Raw genomic sequence first — 27,999 nt, forward strand, 5'->3', positions numbered from 1 at the left:
ATATGTATATCCTGCATGCGATGTGTCTCGATATGACACCAACCATATTTTCAATTGTAATGTGGAACCTACGCCTCTAACACCAATCTCCCTATGGTCGCTCCCTGTTAAAAAAAAATATAAATAGCTTTACTGCTGCGGTAATGCATTTTTACCCCTTCAACTTGCTGACCTGTGGATTTTAGTTACCACTTACGACAGACAAGCCTTCATCATTAGTTGATGCTGTGGCGTAACAAGAAACGCCCGCGTTAACTTCCCAACACAGTGGAGGGTTTCCGCTTCCTGTGCATCCACATACTAGTGCCGTTAGGAGTACTTTCCTAGCCGGAACGTCTTCCTTCTCTTACATGACCTAGACAGCGGTACTCGCGGTACTATGGTCTTGCGTGTGTATCACGGGAGCTATGAGAACATGCCCTACAGCAGCGCTGGAAGCTATCCGCGATCTTACCCCGTTGCACATATCGATAGAGTAGTCAGCCAAGCGAACCCTCCTGAATATCGCCAAGGAGGGCTCGGGCAAAGGTAGTCATATCGTCCCGAAGCATGGAGGAATTGAGAGAGAAGATCCCAATCTCTCAACTCCCGAGGGATGATATTCTCAGGCAGATAGTTTTTGAGAAAAGGTATAAAGTAGAATTGGGAGACAAGGGAAAGGAAAGCAGAATTCAAAGCATTCAGCAGCGACATAAAATAGTATGGTACAACGATGGCTCGAAGACGCCAGAGGGGATTGGATCTGGAGTCTTTGGACCCAGAGCCAAGATATCGGTACCTCTGGGAGCATACCCGAGCATTTTTCAAGCGGAAGTATTCGCCATAATCCAGTGCGCTGACCTGAACCTTCAGCGCGAATACTCCAATGAAGCAATTGCCATACTCAGTAACAGTCAGGCCGCCCTCAAGACAATCTCAGCGTTTGAAATAAAATCAGCACTGGTCCTTGAGTGCGTTGAAAAGCTAAATCAACTAGGAGCACACAACTAACTACTGCTGGCCTTTGTTCATGGCCACAGGGGGGTTGAAGGTAACGAACAGGCGGACAGCCTGGCCAGAGAGGCAGCAACGACACGACCTATTGGTCCCGAGCCGTTCCTGCCAGTACGCCCGCAGGAATTTAGGGGGCATCTATTAGTAGAAGAGAAAAGAGGGAAGAACAGTGGCGCGTTATGCCAGGCCTGAGACAATCTAAGTTACCATTAGGGGGTTACAGCACAACTTGATATAGGGCATTGATAGGCCTCTCGAAAGATAACCTAAGAATCCTAACAACTGTTCTTACAGGACACTGTAGACTAAACAGTCACATGTAAAAGTTGGGTATAGTATCGGACAGCACATGCCGATTTTGTGATCGATCAGCCGGGACGACGGACCATATCCTCCTGAAACAGGTAAGAGGGAAGAACACTGGCGCGTTATGCCAGGCCTGAGACAATCTAAGTTACTGTTAGGGGGTTACAGCACAACTCGATATAGGGCATTGATATGCCTCTCGAAAGATAACCCAAGAATCCTAACAGCTATTCTTACAGGAAACTGTAGACTGAACAGTCACATGCAAAAGTTGGGTATAGTATCGGACAGCACATGCCGATTTTGTGATCGATCAGCGGAGACGGCGGGTCATATGCTCCTGGAGTGTGACGCAATCTCAAGACGTAGGGCTAAGTTTATGGGCTCACCATGGCCAGAGCATTCTCACATCCAATCCCTCAAGCCAGGTGAGCTGCTAGGGTTCATCAGAGATGTCGGCTTGGATGAGGTGCTGTGAAGTAGCTGAGGGCACAATAGACTCGAATACTCTAAGATATGTGGTTATTTTCTCTCGACATCGTCCCACCTTTATCTTTACCAAATTACAAGTGGTTGAAGTTTGAACTTTTTTCTGTTTTATCCATTTGTTTATTAATAGTTTAGTACGCTCATTTTACATTATTTTTTATTTATGTTATATATTAATCATATCCTATATATGTAAGTATGTAAATAAAAAATACCAAATTACATATTTATTTATTTGTTCTTTTCAATTTATGTAATTGCAAATTTAATATGTAATAATAGTAATCGTGCTTAGTTATTTAATGAATGTACTGACTGTTGTTCCCAAAGCATACGTATTTTCTTTTCTTTTCTACGACAAACAACTTTCCATGCACATTCAACTAATAGCTTTATTTTGATTACATTTATTTTATTTGCGGTTATAAACTAATTTGCACATTTTAATGTTTGTAATTTTTAAACTAAAAAGAAAGTAATAGAGTAAACGACTTCCTGGAAACAAAATACCGATGTAGATTGGAAGCTTCGTGAATTAAAAAAAGTTTCAATCTGTCAATACATTGGGTATTACTACACAAGTATGTATATGTTTATAAAATAAGTGAGAAGTTCTGTATTATAATGGTTTTATTAACAGTTTATATAAAAATTGCTTTTTTTTTATAAATTATGTAATATTTTCGATAGTAGAGTAGTGCAAATTGTGTCTTCTTATTAACACTAACGATATCAATTTTAATTTGACAGTCGCAAACATTATAACTCAAAATTATTACAAAGTTATTAGAGATATCCTGCGCTAAAAATTCACCCAACGCCACTATTATTTTTCTTGTTGTTGTTGGTGTAGATATTGAATGACTTGCTTATTCTACTTGTTGGCTTTTTGACTCTGTAGATTACTTACTGACTTTGTATGTTGTAACAAATTGCTGATGTTTTAGTTGGTGTTTTTTATTAATTTAAAATCCGTGAACTTTTAATTGATCAGGTTTTGCCAAACCAGCCTTAGTCAACCATTGACAAATGTTCTCACGTTGATCACCCTGAAGCTGTAGTACCTCTCCGTATTCTGGATGTTCAATTACAGTGCCATTGCAGGCAAATTCCTACATAAAGTAAAGTAGTTGACAGTGACGTATATCCTGTATGTGTATAATATTATGTATACTAAATACCTTTTTACATGATCGTACAATTTTCTTTAAGTCATATTCTGATGATAAACCTTGCACAGTTGTTAATGTCTTTCGACCATTTCTCTGCTGAATTCTTATGTGCACGAGACCGTCTTGAACATCATCATCAGCACCCTTGATTGCATCAGCAAAGGGGTCTAAAAATAATTGTGAATAAGCAATATTTAAAATGTGATTTTTGCATAAGTTTATATATACTAGTATAGTTCTGTGACACCTTTTTATTGCATTCAAATTTGGTTAGTTTGCACAGAAGAATGGCTTATACTTAGTTGAAAGCACAGCCTTCATTTTTCTTAGAAACACTCCCCGATGAAATAGGGATATGAATTCGGTACGCTCCGGCGCCCGCACCTTCTAATACTAACCGAAAATATTTAAATCCCCTAACCCGCTTGTAAAAGTATTACTTACTATTCCCCAAGGATAGGATGATTGCTATCATAGTATGAAGCTTTCAGCAGACGGAGTATATAATTGCCATAAATTATTAGAAAGCGTACCGATTTAAAAAATGAAGGTATCACTGTGACACAATTGCAGATCGTAAAATTGCTTGTGTTTTTTTAAGCCACCACAAGACACAGCAGGTAGAATTGAAATTGCCCCTACCCAAAAGTTCGACCCAAAAGTTCCTTCGACAAAGTTTCTTATTTTGATCCGTAGAATACGATTTTCACAGAGCAATGAGCGATTTTTAAATCGACCCGCCCTAATAAATATTTAACTATTATCCGTTACATTTAATTTTATTTGATTAATCTATTATTATTATAAATGTTCAATTTTTATAGCTCATGCTATTCATGACTAGCACTGTTAAATAATTTGTCAAAATTGTTGTGCTAGGAACAAATTTTCAAATACATACACACAAATAGTTTGTTTCTTGCTCGCCGTGTTGTTGTTGTTGTAGCAATGCTAAGCCCCACCTAACAGCCGCGACCGATCACAAATTGTCATCAATATCCTCTAACGGGAGTCCAAGAAAACTTTCCGTTTCAACAGGGGTGGACCATAAGGAAAGGGGTGTTACGAGGCGTTGGTTCCACATTACAATTAAAGAGATGGTTGGTATCATGTGGGGACACATTGCAAGCGGGGCATACATTTTGTATGTCGGGCTTGATTCTGGATAGGTAAGAGTTTAACCTGTTACAGTATCCAGAACGAAGTTGAGCAAGAGTGACACGCGTTTCCCTGGGGAGTATGCGTTCCTCTTCCGCGAGTTTTAGATACTTTTCTTTAAGTACTGGATTCACCGGGCAATTCCCGGCATAAAGGCCGACGCCTGCTTATGGAGTTCACCAAGGACCTGCTTGTGTTTTTTCGCTTCATACGGCTGGGTTCTCAGGTGCCGTATTTCCTCAAAATGTTTACGGAGATGACTCCTTAAGCCCCTAGGCGGTGCTGGTTCATCAATCAGATGTCTGTTGGGATGCTCAGGTTTCTGGGTATTCAACAGGAACTGTTTGGTCAGCATCTCATTTCTCTCCCTGATGGTGAGTATTCTCGCCTCATTATGCAGATGGTGTTCTGGGGACATAAGAACCACAGCCCGTGGCGATTCTGAGAGCAGTATTTTGGCAGGCCTGTAGTTTCTTCCAGTGGGTAATTTTTAGGCTTGGTGACCATATTGGTGACGCGTAGCACGTAATCGGCTGGCTAATTGCTTTGTATGTAGTCATGAGCGTTTATCTTTTCCCCAGGTACTGCCAGCGAGGGATTTGATGATTTTGTTACGGCTCTGAATTCTCGGAACAATTGCGGCTGCGTGCTCACCAAAATGTAGATCCTGATCAAACGTCACACCCAAGATTTTGGGGTGTAGGACAGTCGGTAGCGTAGTGCCATCGACGTGGATGTTCAAAATGGTCGACATTTGGGACGTCCATGTTGTAAATAAGGTCGTGGAATATTTAGTGGGTTATAATGCCAGGTTTCGCGAGGCAAAAAACCCGGAGAGATCAGGGAGGTAGCCGTTTATTTTATTACATAGCGCATTGATCTTTGGGCCTGGGCCTGTGGCCATTATTGTACAGTCATCGGCGTAGGAAACGATTGTGACTCCTTCCGGTGGTGAAGGTAGCTTAGATATGTAGAAATTAAACAAAAGTGGGGATAGGACACCACCCTGTGGCGCCCCTTGTTTAATTCTCCTTGGTTTTGATGTTTCGTTTCTAAATTGCACCGATGCCTGCCAACCACCTAGATAATTTGCGGTCCACCTTTTAAGACATGGGAGAAGGGTAGACCTTTCCAGGTCTTGCAGTAACGAGCCATGGTTGGCCGTATCAAAAGCTTTTGATAGGTCTAGCGCTACGAGTACTATTCTATGGTGGGAGTATTGACTTAAACCGCAATTTATCTGGGTGCTAATGGCATTTAGCGCGGTGGTAGTGCTATGGAGTTTTCTGAAGCCATGCTGATGAGGGGCTAGCTGCAAATTTGCTTCGAAATAAGGGAGCAAAATGGCTTCAAGCGTCTTTGCCACTGGCGATAGGAGAGATATCGGACGATACGACTCACCTATGTTAGCTGGTTTCCCAGGCTTTAATAGCGGGACCACCTTGGCCATTTTCCATGTATCGGGTATGACAAAGCTGGAAAGAGACAGGTTGAAAACATGCGCTAAATATTTGCAACCCTCTTTCCCTAGGATTTTAAGCATCGGCGTGGCTATACCGTCTGGGCCCACTGCTTTGGATGGTTTAGCGCGACCAATGGCGTCCTCAACCTCTTTAGCAGTGATGGTGATTGGTGACGCGCTGAATTTGTGTTTATGTGCGTGTCTATTGGCTCTGCGTCTATCTTTGTCGACCGTAGGATGCATTATATATTGTCGACAGAAAGCGCTCGCGCATTTTTTCGTATCCGACAGCACTTTGTCGCCAAAGGCGATGGAAACTTTGTCTCTGTGCTTAGTCGGATTCGATAGGAACTTTACGGTGGACCAAAGTTTACCCACACCGGTAGAGAGGTTACAACCTCTTAGGTGCTCCTCCCATTTCGCCGGTTTGTGTTCGTCCACAAGCAATCTGATGCGTTGGTTTATATCCCTTATTTGGGGGTCCCTGGATCAAGCTGTCTTATAAGGTCACGTTCTCTCGCTAAGTTTGCGGCCTCCGCCGGGAAGTGGGCCGGATTTCGGGAATTCTCCCGGCGGGAATGAAACGTGCCGAGGCGGATTCAATGACCTTACGGAAGGCACGCTCCCCTTGGCGGGCATCAGTCGGGATAGAGAGGGCAGCAAAGCGGTTGTCTGTAAAAGATTTATATTCTTCCCACTTTCCTTTTTTGAAGTTTATGAAAGTGCGTTTTTCGGTGACGATGAAGTCGGCGGTACGCTCGAGCGAAATAAGTATGGGCAGGTGGTCGGATGCCAATGTTACCATCGGCTGCCAGTTGACGCAGTTTACGAGTTCTGCGCTCACGATTGAGATATCTGGCGAACTGTGACAGCTTCCTACCATACGTGTGGGGGCGTCTCCGTTTATTGTGCAGAACGTCGTTTCTTCAATTTGATCCGCCAACATCTCACCCCTACTGTCCGCCCGCAAGTTTGAATGCCATAGATCGTGATGGGCATTGAAATCGCCTAAGATAATGCGATTGTTGCCAGTGACTAAGGCTCTGATATTAGGGCGGTATCCACTGGGGCAACAGGTGGCAGGAGGGATGTAGATGTTGATGATTTCTAGGTTTGCATCGCCTGACCCGACAGATAGGCCTTGACGTTCTAAGACATTGTCCATGCGGTCTATGCCAGGGTCAAATATATAATAATGCACGAGTGGTGTATGATAAACGCGAGGCCGCCTCCATTTCCGCTCTCGCGGTCTTTCCTGTGGACATTATACCCAGAGCAGGTCTGCAATGCAGATCTTGCTGTGAGTTTAGTCTCTTAAATCGCAGCAATGCGGATGTTGTGCCGCTTCATGAAAGCGACTCCGTAATCTTCCCAGTTAGTCCATTACAGTTTAACTGCAGAATTCTGGTGTGCATAAGGGGAGACGCCGCCACTCTGGGGGTAAGTGACGGGTGACTACGCCTGGGCTGCGGAAGGCCAGGACGCAATTGCTGTTGTGGCCCTGGGACTGGGCGTCCTTGGGAAAGCATTGGTGTACCCGGATGATTTGGGTTTGCGACTTGGCAACATGGCGCGATGAAACCCGTCGGGGGGTTACCGTCGCGGAGACCAGACCATCTAGGAAAGTGGCACCACCCAAGGCAGGAGCTGCATTAGGCGGATGTTGCAAACCTATATATTCTGTGCTGGCAAACGGTGCAAAAGGAGGTAGGGACTCAGTCTGTTTCCCTGACCTGCACGATTGCTGCCGGAAAAGAGGGGGGAGAAGACGGGGGCAGGGGCTGATGCTCAGCATTGCTACCGACTCTACTACGAAGGTAGTAGTTATGGGTGGTAGCAGCTGTTTGAGTTGTTGGCGCCGTGGGGCGCGAGCAGCAGCGGGTACTTGTTGTGGCTTGCTGAGCAGCGGGGATGCTGGCAGGTAGTGGGGGGGGGGGGGGGGGGGGCGCTTAGGCGTAGACTACGGGACGCCCTTGGGAGTGAACAGCAAGGAGCCACAAAAGATTTATAAAAGTTACGTGGAAGTCAGGTTTTGGGATCAAGCCCAGAACCTGTCCGATGCAACCATCCCTTGCACGAGACACACTGAACAGAGTATGACCGTCCTAAAAAGATTCTTTTCCGGCAGATGCAGCAAAACCATTTCTCAGGACCGAGGTCAGGAGACGGACCCGGATTGGATTCGATGCCTTCCCGGAGTAAGAGAATATGGAGCAGTCCTGCTGCAAGGAGCTGCTGGGAGGATGACAATTTGTGGGAGGGACGCAACAAATTAAATGGGGTCACACGGAAACAGTCCTCGGTCGGGAAAAATCCCGAGTCGCTCCGGTACATAGAACCGGCTGCTTTGGGAAGCGCCGTGTTGTCATGTCGGTAAAAGTCTACTCTTGTGCACAACAACCACATGAAAATTGCCAACTTTAACTGCAAATATACAGAGATAGTGTTCCTTTTCCGCCCTCGGACTAATATTTTCGAGGTCAATACGCGTCTTTTGAAACCTCGCCCGATATTTTTCGACACGTATTTTGTTGTCGTAGCAGTGCTTCGCCCCATCCAATAGGTGCGACCGATCACAAATTGTCATCAATATCCTCTAACGGGAGTCCATGGAAACTTGCTGTTTCAACAGTTGTGGACCATAATGTGAGGGGTGTTAGAGGCTTTGGCTCCACATTACAATTAAAGAGATGGTTGGTGTATTGTGGAGACACATTGCAAGCAGGGCATACACTTTGTATGTCGGGGTTGATTCTGGATATGTAAGAGTTTAACCTGTTACACTATCCAGATCGAAGTTGAGCTAGAGTGAATCGCGTTTCCCTGGAGAGTATGCGTTCCTCATCCGCAAGTTTTGGGTACTGTACTTTGACTTCTGGATTCACCTGGCAATTCCTGGTATAAGGCTCCGACGCCTGTTTGTGGAGTTCACTGAGGACCTGCTTGTTTTTTCTTTTTTTGCTTCATACGGCTCAGTTCTCAGGTGCCGTATTTCCTCATAATGCTTACGGAGATGACTCCTTAAGCCCCTAGGGGGTGTTGGCTCGTCAATCAGATGTCTATTGGTATGCCCAGGTTTCTGGGTATTCAACAGGAACTATTTGGTTAGCATCTCATTTCACTCTCTGATGGGGAGTATTCTCGCCTCATGTAGGTGGTGTACTCGGGACATAAAAAGACAACCCGTGGCGGTTCTGAGAGCAAAATTTCTCCAGGCCTGTAGCTTCTTCCAGTGTGTAGTTTTTAGGCTTGGCGACCATATAGGGGACGCGTAGCATGCAATCGGCTGGCCAATTGCTTTGTATGTGGTAATGAGCGTTTCTTTGTCTTTTCCCCAAGTACTGCCAGCAAGGGATTTGAGGATTTTACTACGGCTCTGGATTTTCGGTACAATTGCGGCTGCATGCTCACCAAAATGTAGATCCTGATCAAACGTCACACCCAAGATTTTGGGGTGTAGGACAGCGTAGTGCCATCGACGTGGATGTTCAAAATAGTCGACATTTGGGACGTCCATGTTGTAAATAAGGTCGCGGAGGATTTAGTTGGTGATTACGCCAGGTTTCGCGAGGCGGAAAAACTGGAGAGATCAGGGAGGTAGCCGTTTAGGTAAAAGCCTAGATGAGGGGTCGACTGCTAATACGCTACCAACTACTCGAGAGAGGTTTCAAAAGACGCGTATTGACCTCGACAACAATTATCCGAAGGCGGAAAAGCAAAATTGTATCTATGTCCGGAGATATTTGCAGTTGAAGTTGTTAAAATGTTGTAGTACCCACAAAAAATATTTTGTGAACATGTTTTGCGCGTATATTTTTTATATCATCGATCTGTTGGCCTGGGCCTGTGGCCATTATTGTGCAATCATCGGCGTAGGAAATGATAGTACACGTATTAACAGTCTTCTGTTCTATACTTTTACCGTCATTTGGGCATGCTGCTTTCACCGTCCCGCTATTAATTCGACTCATCAATATTTTGGTCGGGAACTCCAACGAAACGCGCCCTATACAAAACTTCGAATGCCAATGTCGCCGATGGCATTGTTTATTGCTATAAATTTCGGTAATAGTCTAGTTGAGGGGTCGACTGCTAATACACTACCAAAAATATCGAGTGAGGTGTCAAAAGACGCGTATTAATCTCGAGAACAATAATCCGAAGGCGGAAAAGAAAAATTTTATCTCTGTTCGGAGATATTTGCAGTTGAAGTTGGCGATTTCCATGTGGTTGTTGTTGTGTTCATACCCACAAAAAAAATTGTACATCACCGTGGCGGTAGCCACAGTTATACCACACACCCGGACTTGGCATGGCGTAGCCCAGGGTTATTTTTTATAAGCGCGGCGGAAGGCCGCCAACGCAGAAAGGTGGTCTGCGAAAAAATACTATGGATCCGACCCCCCGGTTTCGGAGGTACCCGTGGGTCTTTTTTCGGTTTTTCGTTAATATCTTTTGAACGCGTTAAAATTTCCGCCATCGGATTATTAATACTGATGTATTTTTGGTAGCGTATTAGCAGTCGACCCCTCAACTAGACTACGCTTCCCAAGGCAGTCGGTTCTATGTCAAGGACTGTCATTTCAGTGTGACCCCATTTAATTTGTTTCGTCCCTCCCACAAATTGTCATCCTCCCAGCAGCTCCTTGCAGCAGGACTGCTACATATTCTCTTACTCCGGGAAGGTATCAAACCCAATCCGGGTCCGTCTCCTGACCCCGGTCATGAGAAATGGTTTTGCTGCATTTGCCAGAAAAGAATCTTTTTAGGACGGTCATACTCTGTTCAGTGTGTCTCGTGCAAAGGATGGTTGCATCGGACAGGTTGTTCTGGGCTTGATCCCAAAACCCGACGTCCACGTAACTTTTATAAATCTTTTGTGGCTCCTTGCTGCTCACGCCCAAGGGCGTCCGTAGTCTACGCCTAAGCGTATCCCCACTACTTTCCAGCAGCTTCGCTGCTCAGCAAGCCACAACAAGTACCCGCTGCTGCTCGCGCCCCACGGCGCCAACAACTCAAACAGCTGATACCACTCATAACTACTACCTTCGTAGTAGAGCTGGTTGCAATGCTGAGCATCAGCCCCTGCCCCCGTCTTTTTCTCCCCCATCTTTTCTGGCAGCAATCGTGCAGGTCAGGGAAACAGACTCTTAGTCCCTGCCTCCGTTTGCACCATCTGCCAGCACAGAATATATAGGTTTGCGACATCCGCTCAATGCAGCTCCTGCCTTGGGTGGTGCCACTTTCCTAGATGTTCTGGTCTCCGCGACGGCAACCCCCCGACGGGTTTCATCGCGCCATGTTGCCAGGTCGCAAACCCAAATCATCCGGGTACCCCAATGCTTGCCCAAGGGCGCCCAGTCCCAAGGCCACAACAGCAATTGCGTCCTGGCCTTCCACAACCTAGGCGTAGTCACCCCTCTCTTACCCCTAGAGTGGCGGCGTCACCCCTCATGCACTTCAGAATTCTGCAGTTCAACTGTAATGGACTAACTGGGAAGATTACGGAGATAGTCGATTTCATGAAGCGGCACAACATCCGCATTGCTGCGATTCAAGAGACTAAACTCACAGCAAGATCTGCATTGCAGACCTGCTCTGGTTATAATGTCCACAGGAAAGACCGCGAGAGCGGAAATGGAGGCGGCCTCGCGTTTATTATACACCACTCTGTGCAATATCATATATTTGATCCTGGCATCGACCGCAGTGACAATGTCTTAGAACGTCAAGGCCTATCTGTCCGGTCAGGCGATGCAAATCTAGAAATCATCAACATCTACATCCCTCCTGTCACCTGTTGCTCCAGTGGATACCGCCCTAATATCGAGGCCTTACTCACTGGCAACAATCGCATTATATTAGGCGATTTCAATGCCCATCACGACCTATGGCATTCAAACTTGCGGGCGGACAGTAGGGGTGAGATGTTGGCGGATCAAATAGACGAAACGACGTTCTGCACAATAAACGGAGACGCCCCCACACGTATGGTAGGAAGCTGTCATAGCTCGCCAGATATCTCAATCGTGAGCGCAGAACTTGTAAACTGCGTCAACTGGCAGCCGATGGTAACATTGGCATCCGACCACCTGCCCATATTTATTTCGTTCGAGCGTACCGCCGACTTCATCGTCACCGAAAAACGCACTTTCATAAACGTCAAAAAAGGAAAGTGGGAAGAATATAAATCTGCAACAGACAGCAGCTTTGCTGCCCTCCCTATCCCGACTGATGCCCGCCAAGGGGAGCGTGCCTTCCGTAAGGTCATTGAATCCGCCTCGGCACATTTCATTCCCGCCGGGAGAATTCCCGAAATCCGGCCCCACTTCCCGGCGGAGGCCGCGAGCTTAGCGAGGGAACGCGACCTTATAAGACAGCTTGATCCAGGCGACCCCCAAATAAGGGATATAAACCAACGCATCAGATTGCTTGTGGATGAACACAAGCGGGCGAAATGGGAAGAGCACCTAAGAGGTTGTAACCTCTCTACCGGTGTAGGTAAACTTTGGTCCACCGTAAAGTCCCTATCGAATCCGACTAAGCACAAAGACAAAGTTTCCATCGCCTTTGGCGATAAGGTGCTGTCGGATGCGAAAAAATGCGCGAGCGCTTTCTGCCGACAATATATAATGCATCCTACGGTCGACAAAGATAGACGGAGAGCCAATAGACACGCACATAAACACAAACTCAGCGCGTCACCAATTACCATCACCGCTAGAGAGGTTGAGGACGCCATTGGTCGCGCTAAACCATCCAAAGCAGTGGGCCCAGACGGCATAGCCATGCCGATGCTTAAAAACCTAGGGAAAGAGGGTTTCAAATATTTAGCGCATGTCTTCAACCTGTCTCTTTCCACCTTTGTCATACCCGAGAAATGGAAAATGGCCAAGGTGGTCCCGCTACCAAAGCCTGGGAAACCAGCTAACGTAGGTGAGTCATATCGTCCGATATCTCTCCTATCGCCAGTGGCAAAGACGCTTGAAGCCATTTTGCTCCCTTATTTCCTAGCACATTTGCAGCTAGCCCCTCATCAGCATGGCTTCAGAAAACTCCATAGCACTACCTCCGCGCTAAATGTCATTAGCACCCAGATAAATTGCGGTTTGAATCAATATCCCCACCATAGAACAGTTCTCGTAGCGTTAGACCTATCAAAATCTTTTGATACGGTCAACCATGGCTCGTTACTGCAAGACCTGGAAGGGTCCACCCTTCCCCCATGTCTTAAAAGGTGGACCGCAAATTATCTGGGTGGTCGGCAGGCATCGGTGCAATTCAGAAACGAAACATCAAAACAAAGGAGAATTAAACAAGGGGTGCCACAGGGTGGTGTCCTATCCCCGCTTTTGTTTAATTTCTACATATCTAAGCTACCTTCACCACCGGAAGGAGTCACAATCGTTTCCTACGCCGATGACTGCACAATAATGGCCACAGGCCCAGGCCCAAAATCGATGAGCTATGCAATAAAATAAACGGCTATCTCCCTGATCTCTCCAGTTTTTTCGCCTCGCGAAACCTGGCATTGTCACCGACTAAATCTTCCGCGACCTTATTTACAACATGGACGCCCCAAATGTCGACCATTTTGAACGCTACCGACTGTCCTACACCCCAAAATCTTGGGTGTGACGTTTGATCAGGATCTACATTTTGGTGCGCACGCAACCGCAATTGTTCCAAGAATTCAGAGCCGTAATAAAATCCTCAAATCCCTTGCTGGCAGTACCTGGGGAAAAGATAAAGAAACGCTCTTGACCACATACAAAGCAATTAGCCAGCCGATTACGTGCTACGCGTCACCCATATGGTCGCCAAGCCTAAAAACCACCCACTGGAAGAAACTACAGGTCTGCCAAAATACTGCTCTCAGAATCGCCACGGGCTGTCTTCTTATGTCCCCTGAACACCATCTGCATAATGAGAATACTCCCCATCAGGGAGAGAAATGAGATGCTGACCAAACAGTTTCTGTTGAATACCCAGAAACCTGGGCACCCCAACAGACATCTGATTGACGAACCAGCACCGCCTAGGGGCCTAAGGAGTCATCTCCGTAAGCATTTTGAGGAAATACGGCACCTGAGAACCCAGCCGTATGAAGCGGAAAAACACAAGCAGGTCCTTGGTGAACTCCATAGACAGGCGTCGGACCTTTATGTCGGGAATTGTCCGGTGAATCCAGTACTTGAAGAAAAATATCCAGAACTCGCAGAGGAGGAACGCATACTCCCCAGGGAAACGCGTCACTCTTGCTCAACTTCGTTCTGGATACTGTAACAGGTTAAACTCTTACCTATCCAGAATCAACCCCGACATACAAAATGTATGCCCTGCTTGCAACGTGTCCCCGCATGACACCAACCATCTCTTTAATTGTAATGTGGAACCAACGCCTCTAACACCCCTTTCCTTATGGTCCTCCCCTGTTGAAACGGCAAGTTTCCTTGGACTCCCGTTAGAGGATATTGATGACAATTTGTGATCGGTCGCGGCTGTTAGGTGGGGCGAGCATTGCTACAACAACAACAACAACAGACTATTACCTAAATTTCCTCAATTGAATATTTTCAAAGCACCATTGCTGAATCATTCATATATATATATATATATATATTTATATATATATATATATATATATATATATATATATATATATATATATATATTAAATAACCTAGTTTAGGTTATATATATATGTCTATTGGCAAAGACCCTTCACATAAGACAGACACTCATTTGTAATAAAAGTTAATAAAAACTACACAGAATAAAAATTTCACTTGTCTCGTGTTCCGATAAACAATACAATGCATGCAGTAATGGCAGCCATTTTTCTCTTGAATGATGGGAACAAAAAACTTCCACACCTTTGCATTTATATAAATTTATTATTGATTTGCTCTTAACAATTTAGGCGTTTTTCTTACCAAATGTATTTAAATTCTGGATGGACATACGATTATAAAAAGCAACCACAGCTGAAAATAAAAACTGCTCGCAATGATCTTTTAATTGCGTTGAATTACTGAAAATTTTCACTCGTATTTGTTCTAAACGTGCGACGTTTCGAAACTACAAATTTTCTGTCAAATTAAGAATGAGATTCAGGAAATGGAACGCGCATGGCGGAACGATACAAGGTGGCAGCATGGTGACATACCTAATATAATGCCCCTATTACGGTATACAACTCAACTTAGTTGTGTTGTAATTAAAACAACTCAACTTTCAGACAACTCAACTCCTGTTTGGTATTACGAATTACAACTTATTTCAGTTGAAGTTGAATTGGTGACCACGGCAGGGAATTAGCCAAAAGAACGACAAAGACGCACTTACAATTATGAAAGCACTTCACTAAAAAAAATATAACACGGCGGCAATATATTCAATTTTTGTACAAAATGGAACAGTAAGGTTGGCAAGAACCCACCCCAGCCGACAATGACTAACCACTGTGCACCACCACATCATGCCGACCGCCTCCCTTACTGCTTCCACCGGTAAATGCGTTACCATAACAGATGGCGCCCAACGTGGCGCCTGAGGCGCTGGTCGCGGGGGTCAGTCGGGTCAACCTGTGAAGTAGACCATCCCACCAGTCCGAGTGAGCAGCCACAGGAGCTGCCAACTACGTTGCGGTGGGATGGTTGGACGGATCAGGTTGTCCGGGCTGGTTGTTGTTGTTGTTGTTGTTGTAGCAATGCTCGCCCCACCTAATAGCCGCGACCGATTACAAATTGTCATCAATATCTTCTAACGGGAGTCCAAGGAAACTTGCCGTTTCAACAGGGGTGGACCATAAGGAAAGGGGTGTTAGAGGCGTTGGTTCCACATTACAATTAAAGAGATGGTTGGTGTCATGTGGGGACACATTGCAAGCGGGGCATACATTTTGTATGTCGGGGTTGATTCTGACTAGGTAAGAGTTTAACCTGTTACAGTATCCAGAACGAAGTTGAGCAAGAGTGACACGCGTTTCCCTGGGGAGTATGCGTTCCTCTTCCGCGAGTTCTGGATATTTTTCTTCAAGTACTGGATTCACCGGGCAATTCCCGACATAAAGGTACGACGCCTGTCTATGGAGTTCACCAAGGACCTGCTTGTGTTTTTTCGCTTCATACGGCTGGGTTCTCAGGTGCCGTATTTCCTCAAAATGCTTACGGAGATGACTCCTTAGGCCCCTAGGCGGTGCTGGTTCGTCAATCAGATGTCTGTTGGGATGCCCAGGTTTCTGGGTATTCAACAGAAACTGTTTGGTCAGCATCTCCTTTCTCTCCCTGATGGGGAGTATTCTCGCCTCATTATGCAGATGGTGTTCTGGGGACATAAGAAGACAGCCCGTGGCGATTCTGAGAGCAGTATTTTGGCAGGCCTGTAGTTTCTTCCAGTGGGTAGTTTTTAGGCTTGGAGACCATATGGGTGACGCGTAGCACGTAATCGGCTGGCTAATGGCTTTGTATGTGGTCATGAGCGTTCCTTTATCTTTTCCCCAGGTACTGCCAGCGAGGGATTTGAGGATTTTATTACGGCTCTGAATTCTCGGAACAATTGCGGTTGCGTGCGCACCAAAATGTAGATCCTGATCAAACGTCACACCCAAGATTTTGGGGTGTAGGACAGTCGGTAGCGTAGTGCCATCGACATGGATGTTCAATATGGTCGACATTTGGGGCGTCCATGTTGTAAATAAGGTCGCGGAAGATTTAGTCGGTGACAATTCCAGGTTTCGCGAGGCGAAAAAACTGGAGAGATCAGGGAGATAGCCGTTTATTTTATTGCATAGCTCATCGATCTCTGGGCCTGGGCCTGTGGCCATTATTGTGCAGTCATCGGCGTAGGAAACGATTGCGACTCCTTCCGGTGGTGAAGGTAGCTTAGATATGTAGAAATTAAACAAAAGTGGGGATAGGACACCACCCTGTGGCACCCCTTGTTTAATTCTCCTTGGTTTTGATGTTTCGTTTCTGAATTGCACCGATGCCTGCCGACCACCCAGATAATTTGCGGTCCACCTTTTAAGACATGGGGGAAGGGTAGACCCTTCCAGGTCTTGCAGTAATGAGCCATGGTTGACCGTATCAAAAGCTTTTGATAGGTCTAGCGCTACGAGTACTGTTCTATGGTGGGGGTATTGATTCAAACCGCAATTTATCTGGGTGCTAATGACATTTAGCGCGGAGGTAGTGCTATACAGTTTTCTGAAGCCATGCTGATGAGGGGCTAGCTGCAAATGTGCTTGGAAATAAGGGAGCAAAATGGCTTCAAGCGTCTTTGCCACTGGCGATAGGAGAGATATCGGACGATATGACTCACCTACGTTAGCTGGTTTCCCAGGCTTTAGTAGCGGGACCACCTTGGCCATTTTCCATTTCTCGGGTATGGCAAAGGTGGAGAGAGACAGGTTGAAGACATGCGCTAAATATTTGAAACCCTCTTTCCCTAGGTTTTTAAGCATCGGCATGGCTATGCCGTCTGGGCCCACTGCTTTGGATGGTTTAGCGCGACCAATGGCGTCCTCAACCTCTCTAGCGGTGATGGTGATTGGTGACGCGCTGAATTTGTGTTTATGTGCGTGTCTATTGGCTCTCCGTCTATCTTTGTCGACCGTAGGATGCATTATATATTGTCGGCAGAAAGCGCTCGCGCATTTTTCCGCATCCGACAGCACCTTATCGCCAAAGGCGATGGAAACTTTGTCTTTGTGCTTAGTCGGATTCGATAGGGACTTTACGGTGGACCAAAGTTTACCTACACCGGTAGAGAGGTTACAACCTCTTAGGTGCTCTTCCCATTTTGCCCGCTTGTGTTCGTCCACAAGCAATCTGATGCGTTGGTTTATATCCCTTATTTGGGGGTCGCCTGGATCAAGCTGTCTTATAAGGTCGCGTTCCCTCGCTAAGCTCGCGGCCTCCGCCGGGAAGTGGGGCCGGATTTCGGGAATTCTCCCGGCGGGAATGAAATGTGCCGAGGCGGATTCAATGACCTTACGGAAGGCACGCTCCCCTTGGAGGGCATCAGTCGGGATAGGGAGGGCAGCAAAGCTGCTGTCTGTTGCAGATTTATATTCTTCCCACTTTCCTTTTTTGAAGTTTATGAAAGTGCGTTTTTCGGTGACGATGAAGTCGGCGGTACGCTCGAACGAAATAAGTATGGGCAGGTGGTCGGATGCCAATGTTACCATCGGCTGCCAGTTGACGCAGTTTACGAGTTCTGCGCTCACGATTGAGATATCTGGCGAGCTATGACAGCTTCCTACCATACGTGTGGGGGCGTCTCCGTTTATTGTGCAGAACGTCGTTTCTTCTATTTGATCCGCCAACATCTCACCCCTACTGTCCGCCCGCAAGTTTGAATACCATAGGTCGTGATGGGCATTGAAATCGCCTAAGATAATGCGATTGTTGCCAGTGAGTAAGGCCTCAATTTTAGGGCGGTAACCACTGGGGCAACAGGTGACAGGAGGGATGTAGATGTTGATGATTTCTAGATTTCCATCGCCTGACCGAACAGATAGACCTTGACGTTCTAAGACATTGTCCCTGCGTCGATGCCAGGATCAAATATATGATATTGCACAGAGTGGTGTATAATAAACGCGAGGCCGCCTCCATTTCCGCTCTCGCGGTCCTTCCTATGGACATTATACCCAGAGCAGGTCTGCAATGCAGATCTTGCTGTGAGTTTAGTCTCTTGAATCGCAGCAATGCGGATGTTGTGCCGCTTCATGAAATCGACTATCTCCGTAATCTTCCCAGTTAGTCCATTACAGTTTAACTGCAGAATTCTGAAGTGCATGAGGGGTGACGCCGCCACTCTAGGGGTAAGTGACGGGTGACTACGCCTAGGTTGTGGAAGGCCAGGACGCAATTGCTGTTGTGGCCTTGGGACTGGGCGCCCTTGGGCAAGCATTGGGGTACCCGGATGATTTGGGTTTGCCACCTGGCAACATGACGCGATGAAACCCGTCGAGGGGTTGCCGTCGCGGAGACCAGAACATCTAGGAAAGTGGCACCACCCAATGCAGGAGCTGCATTGAGCGGATGTCGCAAACCTATATATTCTGTGCTAGCAGACGGTGCAAACGGAGGTAGGGACTAAGAGCCTGTTTCCCTGACCTGCACGATTGCTGCCAGAAAAGAGGGGGGGGGGAGAAGAAGACGGGGGCAGGGGCTGATACTCAGCATTGCTACCAGCTCTACTACGAAGGTAGTAGTTATGAGTGGTATCAGCTGTTTGAGTTGTTGGCGCCATGGGGCGCGAGCAGCAGCGGTTACTTGTTGTGGCTTGCTGAGCAGCGAGGCTGCTGGAAGGTAGTTGAGGGGCGCTTAGGCGTAGACTACGGGACGCCCTTGGGCGTGAGCAGCAAGGAGCCACAAAAGATTTATAAAAGTTACGTGGACGTCGGGTTTTGGGATCAAGCCCAGAACAACCTGTCCGATGCAACCATCCCTTGCACGAGACACACTGAACAGAGTATGACCGTCCTAAAAAGATTCTTTTCTGGCAAATGCAGCAAAACCATTTCTCAGGACCGGGGTCAGGAGACGGACCCGGATTGGGTTCGATACCTTCCCGGAGTAAGAGAATATGTAGCAGTCCTGCTGCAAGGAGCTGCTGGGAGGATGACAATTTGTGGGAGGGACGAAACAAATTTAATGGGGTCACACGAAATGACAGTCCTTGGTCGGGAAAAATCCCGAGTCGCTCCGGTACATAGAACCGACTGCCTTGGGAAGCGTCCGGGCTGGTCATCGGGGGCAGTGGCCGAAGGAGCCACGGACTACACGTCAAGTCATCCGGATTTTTTTATTTCACCCAGTGAGGCAGTGCTAAACGCACTTTATTTTTTTTGTAAGTGGGTTTTTTTTGTTGCCGGAATGTTGTCCGTAGTCGGCGTTGGTAAATTTTGTCCGCTAATGGGTTTTTTTTTTGTAATGTTAAAATTTTTTTTATATAGCTTTTTCTTTGTCGAATTTGTGATGTCCAGTGTGAGTGCGTGTGTGTATGTGTTGAGAAAACCCCAGCTCATCCCACGTCCCAGGTGGTAGTTTCGAATACCACCTGGACTGTGACGGGTTGAGCTGGGATTCTGGGGGCACTCCTTCCTGTCCCACCAGACTTGGGAGCGGTTTCGAAACCGTTCCACCCATTGCGGCGGAGGCAGGAGCGGTGTCCAGAGAGAATGGACGGGAGGCCCCAACACCCCCAACCAGTCCCAGGGGCAAGCCCCTGGAGACTGCCCCTGCGTTGCGGCTGGGCGTGTTGAGACCTACCCGTGTGTGTCTGGAACTGACCCTAGTGGCCCCAACCTGCCTCGGAGGGGGGCCTTAAGACCCCCTCGCGTTGCGGTTGGGAGCACCAGGGACAAGTATGAATGTATTTGTGTTTATTTTTTTCCTGTAGCCTACTGCCTTTTGGGAATGGGATGTCAGCATTCCCATGGGTTACTTAAGACATATTTAACTAATCATTTTTTATTTGCAACTTTTGACCTCTTTTATCCGATACGACTATCGATCAGAGGTTTCAGCAATTATTCTCGCACGATTTTTTTTTTATATATAATTTTTTTTTTATCCCTAATCGTCGTACGTGGCAAAAGTTTTTTTTTGGCTTGAACATGTCGCGCGACCAGTCATTCGGGCAACCGGACCGGAACACTCCGTTCGGGAGTGCGGGGAATTCCCGGAGAAACCAGCAACGGGGTAATAAAAATAGAGGGGCCTTCTCTCAGGCCAGGCGTCCCTTGGTGGTGCACACCCCAGTAGGGGGGCAATACGGAGATCCCGCGTTACTAAACATGGGCTCGGACCTGAATGACCCTCGCGAGAAACTGGACCGACCGGGAAGCACCAGGCACGTGAACGCGCACGATATCTCGGGGCTAATGACCAATGTGTCGACCTATGCACCCGAAGGAGCTGGTGCTTTACCACCAAATCAGGAGATGGGAAATTTTGGAGACGCTACAAGTGATCGGACGAATACCCTAGGAATGCAGGACGAAGCTACTCGTGGAGGCTCATGGGTGGACGTGCTACACTAACTGTTCCAGGCTTCGCAGGAGGAAATGCGGAGAGAGATGGGGTCAATCAGAACCAATATGGACCAGCTCAACGCCGCTCTCGAATCCGCGCAGCAATCAATTCATCAAAACCCGAACGCAAATAGGATGAACCGTAACCCACTTCTAACAGTAGTACCACCAATGTACCCTGCTCCGAGCAGCATAGTAGTGAAACCGCAGGAGTGGAAAATCGCGTTCGACGGCACTGGAAGTGTAGCGGATTTCCTTTTTAAGCTGGACACCTTGGGTGATCGCGCACAATGCACGGACGAACAAATAATGGTTAGTTTCCACCTGTTTCTTTCCGGGCGGGCGGAAGAATGGTACTGGCTTTTCACAAAACAAAACCCAAACGCGAATTATGCCTTTTTGTGCTACTCATTTAAAAGAGATTTTGGCACTTTGAAAACTGACCACGAGATCATGATGGAGATCTCCATTCGAAAGCAGAAAGCAAGTGAGTGTTATGACGTGTTCCACACGGACATAATCTCCTTGAACGCACGCTTAAGAGAACCCATGTCGGAGCTTCTACTGATTGACATAATAAAAACAAACGTCAACAGTAGCCTTAAGCTGATGCTTTTCAACGCAGATGTAAGGACCCTTCATGATCTACGCGATGTAGCACGCAGAGGTGAACAAGTGCTGAAAGAAAGCAAGCTGTTGAGAGCAACTTACCCAGGACGGCATGTAAACGAAGCACGCGTGACAACCCCGGACGAAAGGATGGACGGCGAGGACGGCGAAATGGATCCGCAGATAGAGGCGCTGGAATATCGACGCAACAGAAAACAGGACTATTCGGGAATCCAATGCTGGAATTGCCAGGCAATGGGGCACTCCTATATATATTGTGAGGAACCCATAAAAAATCCCTTTTGTTTTAAATGTGGGTATAAGGGTGTATTTACTCCTAAATGCCCTAGGGACCATCGCAGGCAGGGAAACCAGTACCCGAGCGAGAAGGCGGGGGATCCTCGTTCGGCTTCATAGCTCCCACACCAGCCGGTGCTCGAAGTGTCGTCCCGTGCACCGAACCAGAGGGGAATCTCTGCATGGAGGTGGTGAGCTTCCGAGGTGCAGTAGTACCCTGGCAGAAGAACCCTCAACCGTGATAATAACTTACCCTGACAGTACAGACAATTCGAATAGTTCTGAATCCGAGAGTCAAACGTCCTCATCAGGGATGGGCGAACCGACCAGAATTCTGCAACGCCAGCATAAGGATGTCGCTTGCCAGACGCAATTTCCACCAAACCTAGAAGAAAGGGAACATAGGTACGAACAAATAAGACATACCATTTTTGAACAACACCCGGTATCGGACAATATTTTGAAGTGTAGGAAGAGATACCACAGGAGAGTACAGGAGCGTAGACTGCTGCAAGCCACCACGTTAACGCTTACAGAGGATGAAAGGCCTCTAGTAAAGGCTAAAATTAGAGATAGCTTTCTTGTAGGGCTGTTGGACTCGGGAGCCAATGTCTCCATTTTAGGGAAAAATGGATTAGAATTCCTAGAGGATAACGGCTTCGAATATCAGCCCTTAAACGCGTTCGTATATACCGCGGGCGGCAACAAGCAAAAAATTTTAGGCTCAGTATCCCTACCAGTCACCTTCAAAAATATCACAAAGGTTATTCGTTTTTACCTTGTTCCCTCATTGCTCCAAGAAGCGTACTTCGGGGAAGATTTTTGGAGAGCATTTGCGTTAGCTCCCGAAATATTCCCAAGCGTAGAGTTCATAGAGGTTGGACTTGAAAAGGAAGAGGAACTTAACCTCCATGAATTGTCACCAGACCGGAAATTAGAATTGCAAAAGGTCATCGAGACGTTTCCTTCGTACGAGAAGTTAGGCCTAGGGCAAACTAAATTAGTGGAGCATCACATTGACACCGGTGATGCCGTTCCCATAAAAAGCAAACATTTCCCTCTTTCGCCACCGAGGCAAGCCGAAGCTTTTAGCGAACTAGACAGGTTACTCGAATTAGGAGTTATAGAAGAATCAAACTCCCCGTGGTGTAGTCCTGTAGTACTGGTCCGGAAACCAGGTAAAGTTAGTGCATAGATTCCAGGAAGGTCAACGCGGTGACTAAGAAAGACTCGTACCCCCTGCCTCATATCAACGGCTTATTGAGCAGACTGAAAGATACGCATTTTATTAGTGGCATTGATCTGAAGGACGCGTTCTTCCAGATCAAATTGACAGGTAAAGTTAGTGCATAGATTCCAGACCGGAAATTAGAATTGCAAAAGGTCATCGAGACGTTTCCTTCGTACGAGAAGTTAGGCCTAGGGCAAACTAAATTAGTGGAGCATCACATTGACACCGGTGATGCCGTTCCCATAAAAAGCAAACATTTCCCTCTTTCGCCACCGAGGCAAGCCGAAGCTTTTAGCGAACTAGACAGGTTACTCGAATTAGGAGTTATAGAAGAATCAAACTCCCCGTGGTGTAGTCCTGTAGTACTGGTCCGGAAACCAGGTAAAGTTAGTGCATAGATTCCAGGAAGGTCAACGCGGTGACTAAGAAAGACTCGTACCCCCTGCCTCATATCAACGGCTTATTGAGCAGACTGAAAGATACGCATTTTATTAGTGGCATTGATCTGAAGGACGCGTTCTTCCAGATCAAATTGACAGGTAAAGTTAGTGCATAGATTCCAGGAAGGTCAACGCGGTGACTAAGAAAGACTCGTACCCCCTGCCTCATATCAACGGCTTATTGAGCAGACTGAAAGATACGCATTTTATTAGTGGCATTGATCTGAAGGACGCGTTCTTCCAGATCAAATTGACAGAGTCCTCAGGAAAAAACAGCATTCGCAGTTCCGGGAAGGCCTCTGTACCACTTCAAAGTAATGCCATTTGGCCTGTGCAATGGACCGCAGACTATAAGTAGGCTGATGGACAAGGCAATCCCTTCGCGTCTGCGAGAGAACGCCTTTGTCTACCTGGACGATCTGATGGTATGTAGCACTAATTTTGAGGATCACCTGAAATTGCTAGCGGAAGTGACCCAATGTTTGAGAGACGCAGGGCTGACAATAAACGTGGAAAAAAGTAAATTTTGTCAGAAGGAAATACGCTACTTAGGGTACTTGATAGGCAGCGGGTGTCTGAAAGTGGATCCGGGAAAAATAGAAGCAATGCAAAACTTCCCGATCCCTAAATACCCACGGCAAGTGCGTAGGTTTGTGGGCATGGCAAATTGGTACAGGGCGTTTATTACCAATTTTTCTGACTTGGCAGGTCCCTTGACCGACTGTCTCCGTAAGTCAGCAGGCCCGTTCAAGCTTACCTCTGAAGCTATAGAGGCCTTCGAAAAGCTAAAAGTAGCTTTGAGTTCCGCCCCTGTCTTGGCCCAACCAGACTTTTCAAGGGAATTCGTGATACAATGCGACGCTTCCAAAATAGGTGTTGGCGGAGTGTTGTTCCAGGTCGATGATGAGGGCGCTGATCATCTGATCGCGTTTGTATCGAAAAAACTGAATAATGCTCAACGCAATTACACGGTAACCGAGCTGGAATGTCTCGCCGCCATAATCAGCGTGAAGCGTTTCCGACCCTATGTTGAGGGATTACCGTTTCGTATTATCACGGACCACTCCAGTCTCAAGTGGTTAATGACACAGAAGGACTTGAGCGGGAGGTTGGCGAGGTGGTCGCTCTTACTGCAAAGATACGATTTTAAAATGGAACATCGTAAGGGCACCCTGAATGTAGTACCCGATGCGCTTTCGCGGTTTGATGCGGATGAGTTAACTTTCACTACCACACCCGGGGAAATAGATTTAGTCTCTCCCGAATTCAGCAGTAACGAATATCTAGACTTGATTCGGACCGTCACCGAAAATGAGGAATCACTTCCGGATTTACGAGTGGTGGACGGGGTAATTTTCAAACGAGTTAAGTTTCGTAAGGGAGTGGAAGGGGAAGAAGACTCGCTGTGGCGATTATGGTTGCCGAAAGGGTTGACTGAGCAAGCAGTGAGATTAGCACATGACGCTAACCGGAGTTACCATGGCGGGTGGCAGAAAACCTTAGAACGTGTTAGGCAGAAGTACTTCTGGCCGCAGCAGGCTAAGGACGTCAGGGACTACGTCCAGCGTTGTGACACCTGCAAAGCTGTAAAACCCACTAATCAGCAGTCGAGACCGCCTATAGAGAATACCTTCGCATCCGAGAGGCCATTTTAGCGATTATATTGCGATTTCCTAGGGCCGTATCCGAGATCTAAGCGGCGAAATCAATTTCTTTTCATAGTACTAGACCATTTTTCGAAGTACGTTTGGCTAAAGCCCATGCAGAGAGCCACCACTGTAAACGCTATAAATTACTTCGCTTCCGAAATTTTTCCAGCTGTAGGGGTCCCTGAGTTTATTCACAGTGACAATGGTAAACAGTTTATCTCGAAGGAAATGAACCAATTTTTTGCAAATTACGGGGTGACGCACGTGAGGACGGGGTTATATTCTCCGCAAGCGAACGCATCCGAGCGCGTTAATAGCGAAACTGTTTCGAAGATTAGGATTTCCCTGAAAGATAAACCTGACCATACCGATTGGGATAAGCATATACCCGAGATTTTATCAGTTTTGAGAAGTGATTTTCATACGGCGATTCAGTGTTCTCCATACTTTGCACTATATGGCCAAAATATGGTCCAACATGCCTCAGCGTACAACATTTTAGGGAAACTCGGCAGCTTTCGGGAAGACCAGGTTACTATAATAAGCAGAGCTGACAAGTTGACTAATATTCGTGAACAGATCCGTAGAAATTTAGATCAGGCCAAGGTTAGGGGAGTAACCACCTATAACAAGCGCTCTAGACAAGTCAACTATAAGGAAGGTCAGGAAGTTTTTCGGAGAAACTTTGCCTTAAGTAACTTCAAACAGGGCATTAACGCCAAATTCCTACCAAAATACCTAAAGTGTCGCGTGCTTCGAAAAATAGACAATGCACTGTATGATCTCGAAGACCTAAACGGGAAATTGATAGGTCGCTTTCACGCTTCGGACATTCGTCCGCAATGAACCAGAAAGAACGTTTCTTTGCCAAATTACAATTTGACTTTTTTTTTCTCTACCAATTGGACCCCTTTTTTTTTTGTCTGGGCGTTTTGGCGGTCGGGGACCTCTCGCCCAGTATTCTCCCCGAGCACTGACCTCATAGGATGTTCACGCGCGTACTCACCGAGGACCGTGAACACCCTGGCAGTACACGCTTAGGTCGAACTAGCCTTTCGGAGTTTGGAGGAGTTCTCCAGATCAAAATGTCTACACCTTTTTTTTGCATTCCTGTGGGAGCGATACCCACTAGAAATCATCTTTCGGAGTTTTGACGAGTTCTCCATAACAAATGTCTAATTGCCGCAAAGCCATTTTAAACTAGGAAACAGAATTAATTCCCAACTTGACTTAGTTTTTTTTTGATGGACCTATGTTGCCCGGCTAGCTTCGTAGTAGGACTTTGAGACTCTTATCTCAGGGGTGAGTCGTGCCCCACGTTGCTTGTCGTCGGAGATCCCTGGCAGTGGCTTCCCACAGATGATCCGGTTTCCTGTTCGCTTCATCGTCAGGTCTTCAAAGCGAAGCAGGTTTGTTACGGTCTGCTGCTACGGTCTACGGCTACGATCCATTTGGGACCGTGTTCACGCGAACACACCTAGTGATGTGGCGAAAGTGGCGATATCAAAAGTATCGAAAGCAAGGAAAAACCAGATCTGCGATCACTAGGAAAAAAAGCCATGAATTTCCGGTGAATTGTGATGTTGGCGGCAGCAAAATTTTGAGGCGGGCCGAAAAAGAAAAAGGGAAAAACGGATCGTATAACATCCGTGAACACAACTTCACCAGCAAGGCGCCAACTGCCTTTTCAGCACTATTGCTGCCTCAATTGCACATCCCCACGTATATTTAGCTAATCGCCAAACACCCTAAGCGGCTGTGCAAGTATTCAAGCGGCATTGGGGAAGAACCAAAAGACTGCAACGAGGAATTGCAGGCCGGTGCCTTAGCCCAACTGCTAGAGGAACAATCAGGTGGCAATAAATTATACAAAACGTCAAGTGATGCAGTAAGTCGGCGTTTCACAGTCACTCCTAGCGAGGAAGGTTATAGTGATTCCGACTCGGACGGCACTGCGCTAAATGGTGACGAGAACCATTGCAATCCGAAGATAAACCCCTTTCTCTACGTGTACGAAGTACCATACCACCTCCGGAAAAACGTCCGACACCAATTCCGCCTCCAGGGCCAGCAGCACGCTGAAGCGTAATACAGCGAACGGCAGAATTAGCACCCAGTCATCCAAATAGTAAAGGTCTACACGGAATTTCATTGCCACCAGGTTAGCTCGATCACCTCGGACCAGAGTGAAACAACCGCTAACGCCGGCCACCGCAACCTGAACCACATACTGGGTGAGTCCGTTCCTTTATATTTTGCCTTCGCGCGAGTGAACTTATAATTAGCTCTACAAGTTATTTTTAACAAAACAAAAGAAGGTTCGCCACCGGCACCAGGTCGATGAGGAATAACCAAAGCATACGCACCACCCTATATGAAATGGTCATATAGCTAAAGCAGCCAAAACTATGTACAAAATTTTGATAATTCACTTGTAAATGTTTTGATTTTGTATCCGACATATTTTACCACGTTAAAAAGTTAGTTAAATTGTTTTGAACAGTAGATTAGAATTTAATGTGTAGAGGCTTGTATAATGAATGATGTCGTACATAACCTGCGAGCAATAAAATTGCAGCAAAAATGATACACAATTTTTATCATTTCCAAAGCAAAATTCTCATTGTTGTATGGACCAAAATTATATATATAACCTGGAACTAGTCTTAAATTAGACTACATCGCTCTCCAAAACGGTTTCGAAATTGGTTGACAGTCGTGTTATTTAAATCAGTAAATCCGGTTTTACAATTGAGGGAAATGGAAATAGAAGATTAATTGCTGCAACTTGCAAACCAATTTGCTACTTTTTTTTTTACTCGCAGATGTACCTATCATAACTATATACTACTATGCATTTGTACTAGTATAAGCCAATTTAAAAGAAACCATTGGAATTATCTGCCAGAAAATAGACCGTCATGTCAAGGCGACAAACTTCGCTAAATCGTAATATATTTTCAATGTATAAATCCAACCAAATTATATAGTAATGCGACCAGCTTTTAAACGTATGCTATTAAGGTTTATTTGTATGTACGTACGTGCAACCCTTTGCAAGCACCAATTATGCCAATATTGAACCATTTTCAATCATGAAGTATTTTATAATTATCACGAACACATACCTAAATGTTATACACG

At 46.3% G+C, this 27,999-nt stretch overlaps 1 protein-coding gene across 2 annotated transcripts; it reads right to left on the reverse strand.

The window, feature by feature from the left end:
* Nucleotides 1–1,885: 1,885 nt before the first annotated feature.
* On the reverse strand, nucleotides 1,886–27,957 carry eIF1 (eukaryotic translation initiation factor eIF1). 2 transcript variants are annotated; one of them, XM_067757612.1, is made up of 3 exons: nucleotides 27,900–27,957; nucleotides 2,970–3,127; nucleotides 1,886–2,900 (listed from the first exon to the last, which is right to left on the reverse strand). In XM_067757612.1, exons 1-3 carry the CDS (start codon nucleotides 27,940–27,942, stop codon nucleotides 2,754–2,756), a joined length of 348 nt encoding a protein of 115 aa, XP_067613713.1. In that variant the 5' UTR covers nucleotides 27,943–27,957; the 3' UTR covers nucleotides 1,886–2,753. The 2 variants fall into 2 exon arrangements, with proteins under 2 accessions (XP_067613713.1, XP_067613714.1); XM_067757613.1 differs by lacking the exon at nucleotides 27,900–27,957 and adding an exon at nucleotides 14,517–14,667.
* Nucleotides 27,958–27,999: the final 42 nt, after the last annotated feature.

The sequence above is a fragment of the Eurosta solidaginis genome, chromosome 5 (assembly GCF_040869045.1).
Source record: "Eurosta solidaginis isolate ZX-2024a chromosome 5, ASM4086904v1, whole genome shotgun sequence".
Classification (NCBI taxonomy): domain Eukaryota; kingdom Metazoa; phylum Arthropoda; class Insecta; order Diptera; family Tephritidae; genus Eurosta; species Eurosta solidaginis.

Bases quoted from the DNA above. Each gene is read 5' to 3' on its own strand.
- eIF1 (XM_067757612.1), bottom strand. From the start codon at position 27,942: ATGGTTCAATATTGGCATAATTGGTGCTTGCAAAGGGTTGCAC. The intron at 3,128-27,899 runs GTACGTACATAC...AATTATTTTTAG, and splicing joins GTGCTTGCAAAGGGTTGCAC to ACCCCTTTGCTGATGCAATC. The intron at 2,901-2,969 runs GTATTTAGTATA...TACTTTATGTAG, and splicing joins TTGTACGATCATGTAAAAAG to GAATTTGCCTGCAATGGCAC.